Below are 19,604 nucleotides of genomic sequence, written 5' to 3'. Positions count from 1 at the left end.
AGTATAAGCGTATGTCAACTGTCTGACAGCCATGAACTTTTAATAGGCCTCATCTGTCAAATTGAACTACTCTTGAAGAACTTATTCTTGGATAGATATGAGTGAGCAGTGGCTGTTAATATAGTTTTATTGATCATGTTCATGAGAATAAATTGGTTGAGAAGAGTTCTTATTATTATTTGATGAGGGAACATATATTAATGTGCTGAAAATGAAAGCAAGGAGAGAAAGGTGTTATGAAAAAGTATTCAGTGTAAAAGATACTTATCATAGCCTTGAGTAGCAACAGACAGTGCTAAATGTGTTTTGTATTTTTTTTCTCTAGGTAAGAGTCATGGCAAAGTTTCTGCTAAGATTCAACAGTTGCTCAATACATTAAAGGTAAGCCATGGACCCTGATAAATTATCAGAGATCTCTTCACATGAATTGAAGTGATTAGGTATACAGTGTTCAATTCTCAGTCAACTTAATATCATATTGAATTTTTGTCAGAGGACTTTGCAGTTAGTACATAAAATAAATAAAGAACTATTTTATATATGAACACATTTTGAACATCAATTTCAGAGGCCCAAGAGAAAGCCATTAAAAGAATATTTTGTAGATGATGAAGATGAACTCCAAGGTAAGATTAGGTCACTTTAATTTTGATTTTCTTCACTATGGACACCACACTTTATATTGTGTTAAAATGATTTTTAAATGAAATTTTTAAAAAATCAAGAATTTCTTCATTATAAATAAATTTTAGTAAACCTGTTACATGTATAAGTGTCAATATGTATTCATTAGATATAAGAACATAAAAAGATCATTAATTTTTTTCTTCTCCCTTGTGTCATAGTCCCACCATCAGATCCAAATGCCCCCAAGCCAGAGGGCAGCACCATCTCTCCTGCCATTGGGGAGCAGTTAATCGTGAGTGGAATACTGTTAATTTAAAGTTACATTTAACTATTAACTTTATCAATAATACTTTCAAGGTTCCCTATGGTTTGCTTATAGAATCCCAGATTACACAAAGAATCCCAGATTACGTAAAGAATCCCAGATTACGTCCTTAAATTTGTGGTTTCAAATTGCTATCCTTACTTTGCTATTCTATCTCCAGATTCCATCTGGGTTGCCCAGAAACCTAGAAGCTGCAGTCCAGAGGTATGGATCTGCCTCTTATAAAGCTGCAGCTGTTACCACACTAGACCAGAATGGGAGGCCCACGTCCACTCTCACATACGGTAAGCGAAACGAAGAACCACTCTCAGTTCAACTATTGTTAATGCTGAACTATTTTGAATCCACATATCTCAAAAAGATATCAGATCTTTATGTTTACCCTTTTCTTACCCGCAGTGCAACATGGCAGCTGTAATAAATCAAAAGTGAGCATATACCAGGTCATTTATGTGTTTTAGGTTGATTTGGCATTCCAGTGTCTCATAAATAGCCTTGGCTGCACCTGCCTTAAAAGATAATAGTCCCTCGGTTGTTTAGGGTCATGTAAACTTGGTGCAGGGAATTGAGATAGATGGAGATTTATGATACCTTATTTTGTACTCATTTTTTTCACCTTTAGGAAAATTATTGAGTAGGACTCAGAAAATAGCCTACAACTTGTTACACAAGATAGGTAGCAAGGTGGACCCAGGGGTGAAGCCAGGTGATAGAGTAAGTGGGATTGTGACTCTTATGTTTTTATGTTGTATTGTTTGATGTGAATAAATAAACTTGTAAGTAACCATATTGATACATTAGATCTAAAAAAAAAAAGGGATTTGAATTGAGAGATGACATAAACTTGATGTGAGATGAGGAAAATGACATTTTTTTTGTGGATTCTACTTACATTTGATGTTTCCTTTTATGTTTTGTCACTATCACAACAGTATCAGTATTCCCCGAAAATGAATACACAGCATGGTAAAAACAATGCATGTATTTGTCATGATTTTGTGGTATGTTTCAGGTTGCATTAGTATATCCAAACCATGACCCAAGTTCCTTTATCTGCGCTTTTTATGGCTGCCTAGCTGCTGGAGTGGCCCCAGTCCCTATAGAGGTGCCCACATCAAAGAGGGTAAGTACAGGGTGGGTGTGTGGGTGGGTGGAATGTGGGTCCCAACAAAGAGGGACAGCACAGGGGGAAAGGTGTGATTGTGGTGCTTCTTATAGTTGGAGTTAGGACCAATAACTGCACTCATCTGGTGGAAGCTTTTCCTTACATTTTATCTTCAGTTTGTCCCTGAAAGTGTAAGACAACAGTTAAAGATTATGAAAAGTCTTTCTGTCGGACACAATGTTTTTCTTAAATTTCAAAGTTTATTTGCTCACTGTGCTACTTAGCTTGCCTATTATTTTATTCTATAATCTGTCTCTAAATTTCCCTGTTACTGGTGAGTTTGTCCCTCTCTTCTGTGTTTAATTACCATTGTCAAGGTCCTGGTTTATGTAAATGATCTTTGAACATTGATGTTTTTTATTTTTTCCAGGATGCTGGGGCTCAAGGCATTGGTTTCTTGCTTGGGTCTTTAAATGTTAATGTTGCGCTAACTTCTGAAGCATGTTTCCGTGGCTTACCAAAAACACAGTCTGGGGACGTGATGCAGTTCAGAGGTAAACTTGCTACTTGTACTATCGAAGGCTTTAAAAACAAGTTAAGTCATAAGATACAAAGATGTCAACAGAAATTGAAGAAAAAAAGTTCATTCTTAGATTTTTCTTTTGCTTTTAGGAATGTAGCTACAACTAAGGATAAAGCCAGGGTTTTATAAAAATAAATATTTTTCACTCAGAAGTATTTTTAAAATGTTTTAGGCTGGCCTAAACTCCACTGGTTTGTAACAGAGCACCTAAGTCGACCTCCTAAAGACTGGCTCCCTCCTCCCCGGCTGTCTGATGAAGCCCCAGCATATATAGAGGTATGCTTTATATACAGTCTCTTCTTATATGTCAATTGATTCCAGCAGTATGAACGACATTATATAATGAAATGGTTCTAGAAAAAGAACATTTGTTTGCAAATTTTGAACAAATAAAAAAAAAGAGAAAAAAGTTTTGTTCTTGGTAAACAGTTGTGAAAGCTTTTTGAAATGAAATATGAACATAAAATATTGCATGTAATGGCAGTCTATTGGAGTTTTCTGTTGTTTTTCCAGTATACTCATGGTGGTAAAGATGGCAGTGTGATGGGGGTTACTGTCACTAGGAACAATATGTTATGTCACTGTAGAACCCTCACTGTAGCTTGTAATTATACAGAAGGTAAGTAGCAAACAGGAAAGGTGTAATGAGCAAAAGACTTCTCTTTTTTGTATTGACTTAATTCCTCCAGAAATCACTTAAATATGAGTCTCTAAGTGAATAAGAGAATAAATAATAGTCTATGAATTGTTTCCTGGCCATAATCAGTATTGTTCCAGACCAACAAATAATACCTCTCCTCTTAGAAATTAAACATTGATCCATAATGTTTTCTTTGTTTTATGACACTGCAGTCATTGTTGATAATAGTCTTAGGTGTAAAAATGCTTTCAGAATAAAACAAGTGACTGTGTGGTCATGGTTGTCCACTTTCTTTCTTTCTTTCTTTTTTTCTTTTTTGTAATTTAATTGGTTGTATTTGTCAGAAAGACCCACAGCCAACTTGAATATATGACAGGTCAGATGTTATAACTTGGCCTCAATACAGGTGAAACCTACAAAAATAAAAAGAGCTGTTGTAATGTATGGTCACATTAACCCCCTTGACTCTCTCAGAACTAATACTGTGCCTATACCAACTTTACTTGAATTATATTTACAGTGCATCTCAAAATGAATTCAAAAAGAAAGAAAAAATAGAACCATAAACTTGTTTTTGTTGTTTCAGGGGAGGTTATGGTATGTGTATTAGACTTCAAGAAAGACGTAGGACTATGGCATGGTATTTTAACAGTAAGTATATCAATATTCTTTCATAAAATCAACATGCTTGATATGTATCAGCACAACATCTTTCTTGAACAAAAATATTTTTCCAAGTCCATCTTTTAAAATAGGATTACTTCATGTTCTGTGTTCTGTTTCAGAGTGTCTTCAATGGCATGCATGTAATCTTTGTCCCATATTCTCTGATGAAAGTTGACCCTGCTTCCTGGATGAAGATGGTCACAAGATTTAAAGGTCAGTGTGGATGAGAAAATGAGGATTGTTAAAAAACCTGTCTACTAAAAGCTCCCATTGGGAGACAAAAGTTTTTATTTTATGCAATAGCTGCTTTGTAGAATATAATTTTTGGAAACAATTTTATGAGTGTTCCAAAATTAATGCTTGCTTTTAAAGTTGCAGTTTGTGAACACATTTGGAAAGCCATCATCAAACCGGTTTGTCCAGAATTTATACTGTACTTCAAAAGTTCACAGAAATCCCTGCTATGTTTTTATATGTATTATTATAGCAACAATAGCAGTGGTGAAGTCCCGGGACATGCATTGGGGCCTGCTAGCTCAGAAGGACCATAAAGATGTCAACCTGTCCTCGTTACGTATGCTGTTGGTGGCTGATGGTGCTAACCCATGTAAGTAGACACATACCCTAGGGCACTTGTTAACATTTATGGCTTCTAAGAACTTAAGTGGTGGATACTCCTTCCTGTGGTTTTAGCTAGGCTAGAAATGAAATCCAACCAGGTAGCGAATTTCTGCACTTTTCCAGGGAAGTTTCCTGTTTACAAACAAAAAATTCACTGTGGCAGCTGTAAATTGGGGAAGAAATAATGTATTTAGTGTTAATGGCCAAGCTTTTAGTTAGGATACTTTGTACCTTTTTCGTTAATGTTCTGTTAAATGGCTCATTTCTGTGTTGTAGTTCAATCTGTGTCACTAATACCGTGGACCCTGTCATTGTTTTTATGTACAGACACAGATGTGTCTGTACATATTGCCATCACCTGCGTCTGTCGTCGCCGTCGCCGTCGCCGTCGCCGATCATGTCGCCGTGCACTTTCAGCGTTAACACCATAAGTGGAAGACAGTTTTACTTTTTGGCTTTATATTTACAGAGCTGATGAATATTCATAAAACGCAGGTCAAGTTCGAAAATCAGCATGATCGGGCCATTATTGTAGAATTTATGCTGTTTTTTCACTTTTCAGCATATATGCAACACTGTTAACACATTTCAAGGAAAACTGATAGGCCTGTTGTCATGAAACTCACAGGAGTAATCAATCTTACTAAAACACAGGTCAAGTTCGAAAATCGGCATGATCGGACCATTATTTTATAAGTTATGCTGTTTTTTCACTTTTCAGCATATATGCTAAACTGTTAACACATTTCAAGGAAAACCCATAGGCCTGTTGTCATGAAACTCACAGGAGTAATCAATCTTACTAAAACGCAGGTCAAGTTCGAAAATCAGCATAATCGGACCATTATTTTATAAGTTATGCTGTTTTTTCACATTTCCTCAGATTCAATTCTTAGGCATGTTAACAGTCTCTTTATTTAATTAATAAGATACGTAAAAGTGTTTGTTTGACATTTCCTGCATCTTTACAACATTGTTAGTTGATTTTGTAAAAATGATGGTAAACCTGTAATCGTGTATTGTGTAATAAGGTGTCAAAAATGGAAATAAACTCATATCATTGCAGTTTGTAAGATTCAATCATTCACTATGTTCAGAAACTCAGAATGGAGGAAATTGGACATTTGACACTGTTCTATTGATATTTTTCCCATCTTATCAATTTTCTTAGTTGATCATATAAAAATGGCAGTAAACTGTTAATTTCGTTTTATGTTAAAAAAGTGTTAAAAATGAAAAAAAAAAAAAAAAACATTTCAGAACAGTGCTGTCTTGTTTACATTTTGGCATTTTCAAGTTGTGACTTTGAAGTTCCATGGGCCTGAAGGCCTTTGCTAGTCACATTTTCTGAATATCCATAATACAAATATTTTATTATTAAAAATTGATGGTCATTATGCTGTTAAACGTTATGTAATATTGCATCAAAATTTGGAAAAAAAATATTTTGGGCACTGCTCCCATGATGACCATTTAAGAAAAATCATGTCACTTACTGTTCTCAGACTTACAGGAAAGAAACATGGGACTAAAATACAGCTTCAGTAGGCAATGCAGTCTGTTTGGTAATTCTTTCTGCTAGTTAAACAGTTTTTTTGTGAAAATTTAATTTTTCACATATTGGCATTTTCAAGGTGTGACTTTGAAGTTCCATGGGCTTGAAGACCCATGCTAGTCACATTTTCTGAAAATCCATGACACGTATATTTTATTATTAAAAATTGACGGTCATTATGCTGTTAACCATTATGTAATATTGCATCAGAATAGAAGAAAACACAATTTTGGGTGCTGCTGCCATGATGTCCATTATGGGAAAACCATGTTACTGATGATTGCAAAACGTTCAAAAAAGAAATACAGGACTAAAATGCAGCCTGAGTTGGAAAAGCAGTCTAATTGGCTTCTTTTTCTGGAAGTTATACATTTTCAAAGTGTGAACTTGAACTGCCATGGGCCTGAAGCCTTATGCTTGTTACACATTTTACTTACATTGGTATTACCTGTTGAGCATAATTAAAATTTGATGTTGAATTTGCAGTTTAACATAATGTACTTTTGCATCAGAATTGACAGTAGCCTGTTTTGTGCATAGTTATTTCCTGCTTTTTGTCTGTACATTTGACAGCTTTGCTGCCTTGTTTTGTATCTGTAGGTGCAAGTCAGTTTCTGAGTGATGTAGAATACATTATGAGTTTGTACTCGGATGAGCCGTGTACACCTCAAGGTGTGAGATAAACTGCATCTATTGTCATCTAGATTGATATCTACTGAATGAGGCTGGATTCTTTGTATGAGGCTATAAAGCATATATTGTTGTATGGATTGAATCTGAATTCTGTAGTTCTGATACAGAACATCAAAGCATTTACCTGAATACCTTTAATATATGTCTTAATTTGTGTTCTTGCTATTAAGGAGTGTTAACAGTTGAATTGTGTGAGACTTGACTAGCACGTTGATGCATGGTAGAATTAGTTTCAAATGCATGAATATTTTATGATTTGAATGTGATTGCCATGTATAAACCAGCCAATTTGATGAAGAATTTTAGCAACAATGTGCATTAGACAAGTATTTATTAAGACAAGCTGGTATGATATGATATGGCCTTTATTGACTTTCTCGATCTATTTGCAACTTTTTAAAACATCTTTGTATCTCATGTGGGATAGATATTTACAAACTGTTCAACAAGTAATGATATGACTAATATTTTATGCAATACACCATCTCTGAAGTGAGCAAAGTGTGCCAAGCCTGACGTGATGGAACCAGTCCAAAGCATGATATAGAGTAGCATCTTGATGTGTCTTTATTACTGGCCTGACAACCAGTTGTCATAATATCATCGCCATCATGTCTGTTTAGGTTCATGACAAAACATATCTGTGTGGCTTTCTATCAAGATATGTCATATACTATTTATTTATTTAAGTTTTTTATTATTGGTTGAAAAAATATATATATATATTTTAAATTAAGAGTACAAGGTCGATTGCAGTCTTAAAGAGCCCTAAGATATTGTTTAAGAAGAAAAGAGAGATTTAGCATTTTTGTTTGTTTCTTCCTTTGATGTGCCCCCTGCCTAATCTGTCAAATGTCCCTGTATTCAGTAGTTCTAGCAGGCACACGTAACATAGCCGTGATCTGTGACCTAACTTTGATCAACAGGAAGAAGTTTGGAGACAAAACTGCTGCCAAGCAAACCTTTTTGATATGAAACCATTTGTTTTTGATGTCGTATGCTGCAGGAGACAAATAAACGGAAGGAAATGCTTTCCATTCAACCCCTAAATTATAATTTGTTGACATAAGGGTTTTCAAAAGGCCATTTTAAAACAGAAACTATATGACAAAACAATATTTAAAGATACTCTTGACTCATGGACAAGAACTTAATTAAATTACTTATCCTTCTGACATCTTTTTAGGGTCGCTGACATCCTGTGATTCTTTCTTGAATGTCTTCCAAAACAAAGGTCTCCGCCCAGAGGCAATATGCCCATGTGCAAGCTCTTCAGAAACACTGACAGTCTCTGTTAGAAGGTATTTTACATATCAATTTAGAAATGTAATAAAGGCTTTTAGTGGATTGATTGTCATATTTTGCTTAAAAATGTCCCAATTTTTTTCTCTAACATATGTGGACATTGTAGTTAAAAGTTTATCTCAACCGAAGTTACAATACTAGTCCCTTTAAACCACAGCTTAATTTGGAGCTATAAGCCCTCATTATATCATGTTTACTAAGACACCTTAGTCAGAGAATGATTTTATTGTAGCCTCCACTTGAGAATTATTGACATGAAATTTACCTTGAGTTTACCTGTTTTAAGAAATTAATTTTGGAACTTAGTCTGTATAATACAGATGAAGGACGATGAAGTTCCTTGATGGTTTATGTCTTCCACATTTTGATGGAAATAAACTTCCTGTTTCTGTTTCAGACCTGGTCGTACCAGTGCCAGTGCCACAGGACGAGGAGTGTTGTCCATGCAGGGGTTAAGTTATGGTGTTGTGAGGGTGGACTCTGAGAACAGCTTGACCTCTCTCACTTTACAGGACTGTGGTCAGGTCATGCCGGGTGGTATGTATTGTTAGATACTCTAACAAAATTGGGGATTTGTTTTGTTAGATACTGGAACAAAATATGCATGTAAGAAACAATACTATAATAATATTTGGAACTGTATTGCTAGATACAATAACAAAATTTGGAATAAACCTTTTAAAATATTGTTTTTCTACTTATGTGAATCCAGCAAACATTAGCCATTGTAGCATCTATAAATGACCCTGCCTAGGATTTTTAAATTCTGTAGCATTCTCCTCCCAAACATTGATGGTTTCACTTTCATTTTGCCAGCTACAATGGTTGTGGTGCGCATTGATGGACCCCCATACCTATGCAAAACAGATGAGGTTGGGGAGCTGTGTGTCAGTGCAGCATACTCGGGCTCCGGGTACTGGGGACTGCAAGGCATTACAAGTACTTACTTCAAGGTGTGATATACATTATAGTTATTATATTATCTGACTAGATCCTTATTGCAGTTAATAGTCAGCTAACTTCATTATCACTTTATATGCCTATTTGTTTTATACCTAAGAAACTTGATTTTTGTATGAAGGGTACTATTATTGAGACAATGATGAGCTGTCATTGTCATGGCCTTCATATGTGTCAAAAGAAAATGTTTTTAATTTTTCAATGATGTAGAATATTTTTTAAAAAAAAATTGATATTTTTTTCCAGGTTCAACCCCTCACTGTAGATGGCAGACCAGTAAGAGAGAACCACATGTTTGTTAAAACTGGGCTACTTGGGTTTCTGGGTCCTGTAAGTACAAGTCTCCATAGTTTGTAAACTACAGAATGTATGAAAAAACTACAGGTCTTATTGTACTGCTGCTAATACTGGCATGTGCCAGTGGTAAGGAATTAATACCTTACTTTATAGTTCCTAATCTGAATTTTGAAAAATGTTTCAAATGTATTTGTTGCTGGATGTAAAAATCATATGAGTGAAAATATGAATAAGTTGATGGTTGAAGAGAGAGCATTATAACTGCTGTTTCCAGGGTGGATTGATATTTGTGTGTGGTAGCAGAGAGGGGCTAATGACAGTTACTGGCAGACGACACAACACAGATGACATCATTGCAACAGTTCTAGCAGTGGAACCTATGAAGTTCATTTACAGGGGGAGGTAGGAATGTTCCCATAGGCTAAATATACAGATATATGAATACTGATGAGTATATCAAACATACATATACCAGATATGTGAGCACTTTTATGTATGTTAGATTCCTAAGAGTTATTTTTCTGTCAGCTTTGTGTTTCCCCATTTTATAAATGAGGAATAATATGATTTTGATGACTCGCCTTGATGACACGTTTTACTTTTAAACAAAGTTTCTACCATTAGGGCCAAGCTGAAACTTGTACTTTACACACACGTCATCTCTGTTCCAGGATTGCAGTGTTTTCAATGACGGTGCTAAAAGACGAGCGCATTGTGGTGATAGCAGAACAGAGGCCAGACTGCTCGGAAGAAGAGGTAACAGTTGGTGTTTTGTTCACAAATTTTCATAACTCAAGGATACAATTTCCCCACCTGTACATTATTGTATCCTGGAAGTTCTCTTGAACAAAGACCATTTATGGTGTCTAAATGTTGTGATTCTGCTATCTGTGTTGGAAATAAAAATGTTTGAATTTAATATTTGGGTCTTTTAAGTTCTATTCATGCCTTAAAAATGAGTATGGTTTTATAATTACTCTCATTTTGAGCCTGGTAATTTAGATTTCCATTTTATTGATGTCTGGTGTTTTTTCTTTGTCATTTGCAGAGTTTCCAGTGGATGAGCCGTGTGCTACAAGCTGTGGACAGTATACACCAGGCTGGGGTCTACTGTCTGGCTCTGGTCCCACCTAACTATCTACCCAGGGTAGGTGACACCTGTCTCTCTCACATTATTTAACCAGATATGATAATTCTGAGCATTTAAAGGTAGTGATGTGACTCATTCAAAATGAAAATTAAATCTCACTGAAGATTGCAGTAAGCAACACTGTTTGTGTCTACTTCAAGATAAGATCAAGCTTCTGAGCAGGCATGAAAAAAACCTCACAGATCTCATAAAAAGTGCCTATTTGTGGAATTAACTTCCCAAATTCTGCTTGTAAAAATTATCATCTTTTGTAGCATTTAGAACAAATAGCCAGAATATGAAAATAACATTATGGGACATATATTTGATGTCTTATATATTTCCAGACTCCTCTGGGAGGTATTCACATACACGAGACAAAGAAGCGTTTCCTCGAGGGATCTCTCCACCCAGCCAATGTACTGATGTGTCCACATACCTGTGTTACCAACCTGCCAAAACCAAGAGAACATCACACTGGGGGTCAGTAGAACACAGGGCACTATTTATGTGACCTTTTTTTTTTTTTTTTAGAACAAGAAAGTGAGGCATTTAAAATTTGTGGAGGAAAGTTGTCGTAGTTCATCACATTGTCATATAAAAATAAGAAAGTAAGATTGTGAATTTCCAACAACTTGACTTTTGCATAATCATTGTTTCAGCACATTTTAATGCAGCGCTGATTACATTTTATTAAACAGTTGTGTTTATGTCAAGTTATGAGTACGCCATTTTCTTCTGTTCCAGATGTTGGTGCGTCTGCTATGTACGTAGGTAATATAGTCCAGGGGGCCAGGCTGGCTTGGGCTCAGGGAAGAGACATTGGCTACTTAGATGATGACAGCGACTCAGCAAAAAAGGTAGAAATATCATATCAATATCAATGTATTGGATTCTGAAATTGAATGAATGACAGGAATTTATTCATCAGAAATTAGAACTTGTTTTAGTACTTTCATGGTTGAGAATGGTAGTGTTCACAGTTACAATTCTTAGATGAAATATAGAATCGGCATTGTCATAGTACAATACAAAGAAAAAAAAAGAAAGCTATGAAATGTATCAAGACTTATAAATATTTAACATTGCATTGATTTTGGTATTTATTCTGCATTAAATATTTAATATTTCAAATAATTTTTTAAAGTGGCCTCTTAAATGGAGATTCCAATTTTAAACAAAAATGTTCTTGATTTCAGTATCAGTTCCTGGCTGAAATATTACGCTGGCGGGCAGAGGCCACCCCTAACCACCAACTGTTTACAGTGATGAATGCAAAGGTGAGGATCACACGTTTCCGAGATACTGACAGAAAGAAAACTTAACAAATATTAACATGTCTATAATTTATGGTGAAAATTAGTTTTTGGATATATGCACTCCATTGACACATGTAAAGAAAACTATATTTTTGTTAAGTTGAGATTGAAATAATTTCATTTCTTACAATGTCTGTATGTTGACATCATCAGAATATAAGTCTATTTTAATAGGTTCTTATGGTACTTGTTATCCAACATCCAATAAAAGAATTGATCAAATTGAGTCTGAAATTATGAAAATAATTCCATTTTACCAGGGCCAGCCCCATTTAACCACTACATGCATGCAGCTGCACAAGAAAGCTGAGAAGATCGGCTGTCTACTTGTGGAGAGAGGAAAACTCAATACAGGAGACCATGTGGCCTTGGTGTTCTCACCAGGTAAATGAATGATGTTTAAGGCACCAAATGAGCATTTAACATGTGTAAAGCAAATTTCTAATTGTTCTGGAATTTTCAACAATTTATTTTCTATCACCAAGGTTGTCCTATCCAAAACTATTGATTCATGACAAACCGAGGGAACCTAATGAGCATCAGACTTTTACATAGTAAAAAGTTTAACTTTCCCTGAATCATTAGAGATAATTTGTTAAAAAAGATGTTTTGAAATTTGAAAATCAATGGTTTGCAGAAAATTCAAAGTATTTGCTTGTTGGAAATAACTATATTATTTGAAATATTCCAGGTGTTGACTTGATTGCTGCCTTCTATGGATGTCTGTATGTTGGTAAGTATGAAAAGAAAAAGTGCCATTTAAAATTGACAATCCCCATCTCTTTGTTCTTTCGAGGTTGGAACTATTCTGTACAATAAATCTTCTATATTATGTCATAAGTAATATGCATGAAGAATTGAGGGAAAGGTGAAAATGTGATAACTCTTTTATCTGCTATTCAGAGACATTTAGTGGTTAGTTGTAGACAATTTTATGTTATATCACAATCAATAATCTATCATGTTGGGAGTCATTTTACTAGTTATATTCATAGTCACAAATATGATATCTAAGAAAGCCATTTTACAAGTTGTGTTCATAGTCATGAAATTGATATCTAAGAAAATGAATTTTTTCCTCCCTCCCCAGGCATGGTACCAGTGACAGTGCGCCCCCCTCATCCTCAGAATCTGGCCACCACACTGCCCACTGTCCGCATGATAGTAGAGGTCAGCAAGGCTGTAGCTGTACTGTCCACTGCCAATGTCATTAAACTGTTAAAATCAAAGGTAAGGTATTGTGACAGGTGCTGGTAAAGGATTTCAGGTGTAGGTTAGGCTTACAAAGTTACAAGCTTTTGATGGTTAAACTTAACCAAATATGGATTTTGTTTAAATATGACAGGTGAACAAAAGTCTGTATTGCATATTAACTTATCTTCCCCAGGGGTTTTGGGTTCAAGATAAAAAAAAAAAAAAAAAAAAAAAAACATTTTATAATACATGTGCATAGAGATATGCCAACTGACCTCTAGTTCTCTACTTCCAGGAGGCTGCAGCTGTCACAGACATCAAGGCGTGGCCTACCCTCTTAGACACTGATGATCTCCCCAAGAAAAAGCTGGCTAATTTATACAGGGCTCCCACTTCTGAGATGATTTGTTACCTAGACTTCAGTGTGTCCACCACAGGCATGCTAGCTGGGATTAAGGTGAATTAATATGTGGAAACTATTACTTGTTTAGTCAGTAGACTTGGTTAATATTTAGATTTTGGCTGCCATGTTTGAAGTTATTTGGTATCTAGACAATTTGTATGTGCTATTGATGAGATAAAAAAATTAAAAATTGTTTTCTGAATTCTAAATAGAACTTTAATTTACTCTTAGAATTATTACAACATATATCACAAACATCTCCTTTCTATTTCAGATGTCCCATGCTGCTACCACAGCTTTATGCAGGTCAATCAAACTTCAGTGTGAGTTATATCCATCCAGGGATGTGTCTTTATCTCTGGACCCATACTCAGGACTTGGCTTTGTGCTTTGGTGCCTTTCAAGGTATGGGAGTTTGATTTTTCGATTTCAATGAATATGAAAAAGGGATTCATGTAATTACATTACATTAAAATTTATCCCTAATGTATCATTTTATTTTATTTTATTGCAACCACGAAACTATGAATTAAGTTAAATGTGTGTTGTATTTTTTTTAGTGTATACTCTGGCCACCACTCAATATTGATTCCTCCCTCAGAGGTGGAGATTAACCCAGCAATATGGCTCACTGTTGTAAGCCAGTGCAAAGGTAAGCATGATGAATGGGAAAGAGTATTTTTTTCAAAATCTGTCTAGTGTTGTATCAGTTTTTATGTTGCAATTAGACTGATATTAGACTATTTGACATTTCATATATTTCAGTTTCTCTCATTTTCTTTCAGTTCGAGACACATTTTGCTCATATGGAGTCATGGAACTGTGCTGTAAAGGGCTAGGAACTTCCACAGCAATGCTCAAAGTATGTTTCTCTTTACAGTGAAATTTAGCCTGAAGTCAGTGTTAGAGGCCTTGTCTTGAATTTTGAAAATCCTTAATGTTATAAAGGCTTTTATATTTTTCATGAAAAGTAAAGTTTTATTTATAATAACATTGAAATCTGTCTTTCCAAAAATGCTTTCTGGTTAAGATTATTTTGTAGGACTTGCTAATCAATTATGTTATTGAATATATACAAATGGTTACCCAAAACTGAAACTTTTCATCATTTCATTTATCGACCCCTAACTAACAGTGATATGACACATTGTGTTTATCCTCATTTAAACAAAAATTATTCCCGTTTCCAGACAAAAGGTGTGAACCTGTCTTGTGTCCGTACCCTGGTGGTGGTGGCTGAGGAGAGACCAAGAATTCAGCTGACCAGTCAGTTCACTAAGATCTTCTCCAGTCTGGGATTGGCACCCAGGGCAGTCAGCACCAGTTTTGGCTGCAGAGTTAATGTGGCCATGTGTTTGCAGGTGCCTATAATTCTCTTTTCTTGAAAATAAAAAAAATTTATAGAATTTTATGAGAACCCTTCTGGAGACAAAAGAGAGAAAAAACAAGAAAATAACAAGGAAGATGGGAGTGGGGGCAGGGGGGGGGGGGACAATTCTGATAAAGATTTTTAAAAAACATCTCTTTTATTTTCACAATATAGGACAAGGATAAAGATATTTGTGCAATATTGCCAAGCTAACACTATATACGGCTTCATTCTCTGGCAGTATAATCAGTGCCAAGGTGGGAACAAGTGCATCCTTTAAAAATTGAAACCACAAAAGTTCTCTTTCACAGAAATGACACTCTTATTGTAACATTTTACTGCCATATTATGTTGATTTAACCAAACTATATTTTTATTGTTGCAGGGTGCATCTAGTCCAGACACCACCACAGTCTATTGTGATCTCAAAGCATTGCGCAATGATAGAGTTTCACTGGTGGAAAAGGGAAGTCCTCACAGTCTTTGTTTAATGGAGTCAGGCAAGGTAAGATTTTAGTCTTCTTCCATTAGACAAAGCAAAATGATAACTTAAAAAAAATAGGAATTATATATTTTTTAAGTACTAAAACTGATGCTCAAGACTCAAAATTGTTGGAGCCTTTTCCAAGAACTTCGGACCATTGCCCGTATCCAAGTTTTCAGCTGTAAAATATCCTTAACAAAGATTTCATTGTTTATCAGAAGTGCCCAAATTTGATAAATATTCATTGACAAATCTCCAATTTTATCTTTCAGCTTCTTCCTGGGGTCAAAGTGGCCATTGCCAACCCAGAGACCAAGGGGCAGTGTGCAGACTCTCACCTGGGGGAGGTATGTGTGTGGTCACTGCAATTTACTTTTATGATCAGTATAGGGTACAAAATGACAAAAAATTGTTTTCTTTTTTGTCACCCATCCACCTTCTTAAGTTCAGACAGACTGTCTGTATGTGCACACATCTCTTACTGTACTAATACTAGTCAAATGATACTAATCAAAATGACAGTAGAATGTTAATATGAACATTTGTTTAGAAGTCCTTTTTTTTTTCTTCACAAGCTCATCTTGCTGTATCGTATTATATTTGGAAGGAGTATCAAAATTTAAGTGCCGTGGTTTGTTTATATACAGAAAATGTTTTCTGCACCGTTTCATTTCAGATAGATATATTACAATAAAACTTTAAGAATGTTTTTTTTTTTTTTTAATTTTTATTTATTTATTTATTTTTTTGTTTCAGATCTGGGTGAACACCCCTCACAATGCCAGTGGTTACTACACGATATATGGGGATGAGTCCCTGCATGCTGATCACTTTGATGCCAGGTTGGTCACTGGGGACACACAGACCACCTACGCAAGGACGGGATTCCTTGGCTTTGTGAGGAGAACGGAACTTACACAGTCTGATGGAGGTTTGTTGTGATAAGATGTATTATTATTATTATTGGTAAAGTTAATTGTTCAAAATGGCATAAAAAAAGCATAACTTACACAAAGAATAGCTCGTTTTATGAAGTGGAATCATTTTTCAAAAAAAAAAACAAACTTTTTTCTGCCTTAATGGAATAAGTTCAAAAAAGAATGCAGGACAAGTCCCTACTGATGAATGTTTCATTGCATGCTGAAGGGATTAATGCCCCTGCATCATTTGTTATTGTTTATTTCAGAGCGTCATGATGCTGTGTTTATAGTAGGTGCTCTGGATGAGACAGTGATGCTACGTGGAATGAGGTACCATCCTATTGACATAGAGAGCACTGTCCTCAGGTCACATAGGAAGATCTGTGAATGGTGAGTGGGATCATGTTTATACCCATTGGAAATTGTTTGAATTATCAATATATTCTTGTATTTGGTAGTTTTGCACTGGCATGTAAGCGTTCAGTGATGGATTATGTGGTGTCAATGTTTTTCTTTATTATATGATTATTCCTGATTATTAGTATTGACAATATCTGGGTGAAAAAGTTCAGTGCCAATTTAAGTAGTGCATTAAATTATTATTATTATTTTGTCGTTAAAGATTTAACATTTCAATGACAAAAAAGACCATGTTTAACCTGTGTACCAGTTTTTATGCAATTCAGTGCTGACAGAAAATGCATTTAAAATTTGTTTAAATTAAAATGCTTTTTACAAAACATTTAATATTTCTATTTAACAGTGCTGTGTTCACCTGGACCAACCTCCTTGTGGTTGTAGTCGAACTGGACGGAAATGAGAATGAGGCTCTGGACCTTGTTCCCCTGGTGACAAACGCTGTACTGGAAGACCACTATTTGATTGTGGGCGTGGTGGTTGTGGTGGACCCCGGGGTGGTGCCTATTAATTCCAGGGGAGAGAAACAGAGGATGCACCTCAGGGATGGCTTCCTGGCTGACCAACTTGATCCTATATATGTGGCATATAATATGTGAAGACTTTGTATACTAAAATACCATGTGAGGACTTGGTATACCGTATACTATGTGAGGACTTGGTATACCATATACCATGTGAGGACTTGGTATATTATACAGTTTGTGAGGACTTGGGATATTCCACATGCACACAATGATGATATTGTATACCATATAGTATGTGAGGACTTGGTATAGCATTTACTTTGCGAGTGCTTTCTGTTAGGTAAAAGCAAACATATACACGAGGATAAAACAATTTATAAATTGAAATACCAATTGAGAATTCCACATACAGACTGAGGAAACTGTAGACCTTTTAACCAAGTGGGAGATTCAGGCACTGCACAGACACCATATATATTTATATGGTATACAGTATGAGAATTCCAGATAAAGCATAAGGATACCATAGACTGTTACCATATGGGAAATTCAAAGCCTTAAGTGGAACCATGACTCTATACTGGGCAGCATGTTATCTTTATGGATTGAATTTGCTTGTGGACTCCATACAGAACAAGATCATTCTGTATATTATCCTATATAGTATATTGGATGCTCAGACATCATGCTGACACATTATGCTATAAGTGGGCTGTAAGACGTCCGAATACTGTATCTCACATAACATAAGAGATTTCCAACTGATTCACTTGTACAATTTAAGATGAATACAAAGGAATGCAAAACGTGTATGTCATTGTGAAATGAATATGAGGATCTTTTCCAAGATTCATTAGTCATTTACAGAAAGGTTGTGTTACTGTAATACACCAAACAGTAAAACAATTAAAGTGGACTGTCACACCAAGTTAAAAGTCACAGTTTTGGGACACCACAGTATAATGGCAATGCAGCTTATAAATATACTATATTCTGCCAATATCAATGCAGCTGAAATACATAGTATATTCTGCAACATTTACAATGGATGTTATTTACCTTCCAGTTACGGACATGTAACATTACAGCTGTTATACAGCTGATTATAAAACTGCCAGATTCTATTACATACAAACCATGTTAAATGCCACTATCTCCGATTAGTGTACATTATATTTAAGTATGAGTGTTTGGCTTGCTGCTCAATCTCCAGGCCTATTGTCTCTGTAAAGCTTCAGGGTTATCAAGCACCTACTCTCAAATAAGGAAACCATTACCTGCTTTGAAGCAGGCTTTAGTCAAGTGTTAAGTTGTTAAGTCTTTTAATGCCATTTTGAGCTTTTGCCAGTAAACCCACAAGGTGGACTGATATAAATTGGCTTGACAGTTTTTTTAAGCTGAATTAGTACCAGCTTTTCTCAGATTGAAAACAAGTTAGCTAAATTTTTTTTTTCAGACTGAAGCTATATCAGTCTAACCTATATTTGATTTCCACTTACAAGCTCTGGACGTGTGCCATTTTGTCCAGTCAGTGTTGATGTCATTGGCATCATTTAGTGGCTGGATATACACATTATATACATATATAAATTATCTCCATGTCAAAGTTTCAACTTGTTATGTGATATAAGATATTTAAGAAAGGATTATAGATGTATGTGCTTGTGTGTAAAAGATATTGCACAGTGCAATGAAAGTGTAAACTATAGAAAAATGTTTCTTTTAATTGATCATGTACATATAAAGAATACAGCATTGTAATTAGCTCCTATTGTTATTCTGCTACACTGATGTTTTATACAAAGCAGATTTTGTTCATAGAAAGGAACTCTTTTCTCTCAAAACGCAGACATTTTTAAAGGAAACTCTTAGAACTGAACGTAAAAACTACTTATTTACATATGAAAAATACAAATGCAAATTTGTTTGTAAAAATATATATTGCCAAATGCATCTAATACAGAAAAAGTAGCTTGTTTAAAATTGACAAGACAATGTGCCATGGATATACCATGCATACAATGTTTAAATTGAGGCTCTGCCTTCATTATTTTCTTCAGTTGAAACCTGAGAATAAGGTAATTTTTGTAGAATGACTAAAAAGAGAGACTAGAGTCACAAGAAGTTAACAGCAAATATGTAATGGGTTTCTATTATCCAATTAATAGTTGGAATTTAAACATAATGTACTATTGATGCAGTGTTTTTTCTCAGAATTGCTGATGGATAAATGAATCTGCCAGCATGAAGAGAGGGAAAAGAATATTATTGTGGCAACTGACATTGGTTTAGAAAGAGAAAGGTCTAGTACATATATACATATATAGATATAAAGTGCTACCAGAAGAAGTTGTTTATCTGTACATAATCATGGTTTGGTGTAACCAAATAAACTGTTTCCACACTCCTTGTGTCGATCATTGGTATTTTGTTCAGCTTATTCATGACATACTAAATAAAATCTTCAGAGTAACTATACTTTAAGTTATTTAAATAAAAACAGACCATCACCCAACTCCAAAGTG

At 35.1% G+C, this 19,604-nt stretch overlaps 1 protein-coding gene across 6 annotated transcripts in view; it reads left to right on the top strand.

Moving 5' to 3' along the window:
• Window positions 1-19,497, top strand: part of LOC106173249 (disco-interacting protein 2 homolog C) — a 36,793-nt gene extending 17,296 nt beyond the window's left edge. For all 6 annotated transcript variants that reach the window (XM_013554304.2, XM_013554305.3, XM_013554306.2 and 3 more), the window contains 35 exons: window positions 326-381; window positions 569-626; window positions 846-919; window positions 1,113-1,236; window positions 1,575-1,666; window positions 1,965-2,075; window positions 2,488-2,611; window positions 2,813-2,916; window positions 3,154-3,259; window positions 3,867-3,931; window positions 4,066-4,159; window positions 4,434-4,553; window positions 8,002-8,116; window positions 8,518-8,657; window positions 8,937-9,073; window positions 9,327-9,410; window positions 9,652-9,779; window positions 10,049-10,133; window positions 10,426-10,524; window positions 10,854-10,989; window positions 11,254-11,366; window positions 11,706-11,786; window positions 12,086-12,209; window positions 12,517-12,558; window positions 12,916-13,055; window positions 13,315-13,476; window positions 13,697-13,827; window positions 13,983-14,074; window positions 14,208-14,284; window positions 14,613-14,783; window positions 15,177-15,296; window positions 15,548-15,622; window positions 16,032-16,206; window positions 16,462-16,585; window positions 16,959-19,497. In XM_013554304.2, coding sequence (XP_013409758.1) covers window positions 326-381; window positions 569-626; window positions 846-919; window positions 1,113-1,236; window positions 1,575-1,666; window positions 1,965-2,075; window positions 2,488-2,611; window positions 2,813-2,916; window positions 3,154-3,259; window positions 3,867-3,931; window positions 4,066-4,159; window positions 4,434-4,553; window positions 8,002-8,116; window positions 8,518-8,657; window positions 8,937-9,073; window positions 9,327-9,410; window positions 9,652-9,779; window positions 10,049-10,133; window positions 10,426-10,524; window positions 10,854-10,989; window positions 11,254-11,366; window positions 11,706-11,786; window positions 12,086-12,209; window positions 12,517-12,558; window positions 12,916-13,055; window positions 13,315-13,476; window positions 13,697-13,827; window positions 13,983-14,074; window positions 14,208-14,284; window positions 14,613-14,783; window positions 15,177-15,296; window positions 15,548-15,622; window positions 16,032-16,206; window positions 16,462-16,585; window positions 16,959-17,211 — 3,932 coding nt within the window. In that variant the 3' untranslated portion in view covers window positions 17,212-19,497. The remainder of the gene's footprint in view (window positions 1-325; window positions 382-568; window positions 627-845; window positions 920-1,112; window positions 1,237-1,574; window positions 1,667-1,964; window positions 2,076-2,487; window positions 2,612-2,812; window positions 2,917-3,153; window positions 3,260-3,866; window positions 3,932-4,065; window positions 4,160-4,433; window positions 4,554-8,001; window positions 8,117-8,517; window positions 8,658-8,936; window positions 9,074-9,326; window positions 9,411-9,651; window positions 9,780-10,048; window positions 10,134-10,425; window positions 10,525-10,853; window positions 10,990-11,253; window positions 11,367-11,705; window positions 11,787-12,085; window positions 12,210-12,516; window positions 12,559-12,915; window positions 13,056-13,314; window positions 13,477-13,696; window positions 13,828-13,982; window positions 14,075-14,207; window positions 14,285-14,612; window positions 14,784-15,176; window positions 15,297-15,547; window positions 15,623-16,031; window positions 16,207-16,461; window positions 16,586-16,958) is intronic.
• The last annotated feature ends 107 nt before the right edge of the window (window positions 19,498-19,604 follow it).

This window comes from Lingula anatina, chromosome 2 (genome assembly GCF_051362555.1).
Source record: "Lingula anatina isolate TDL-2025a chromosome 2, LinAna3.0, whole genome shotgun sequence".
NCBI lineage: Eukaryota > Metazoa > Brachiopoda > Lingulata > Lingulida > Lingulidae > Lingula > Lingula anatina.
Note: the sequence above shows the minus strand (reverse complement) of the source record. Positions and strands in the feature narration are given on the sequence as shown.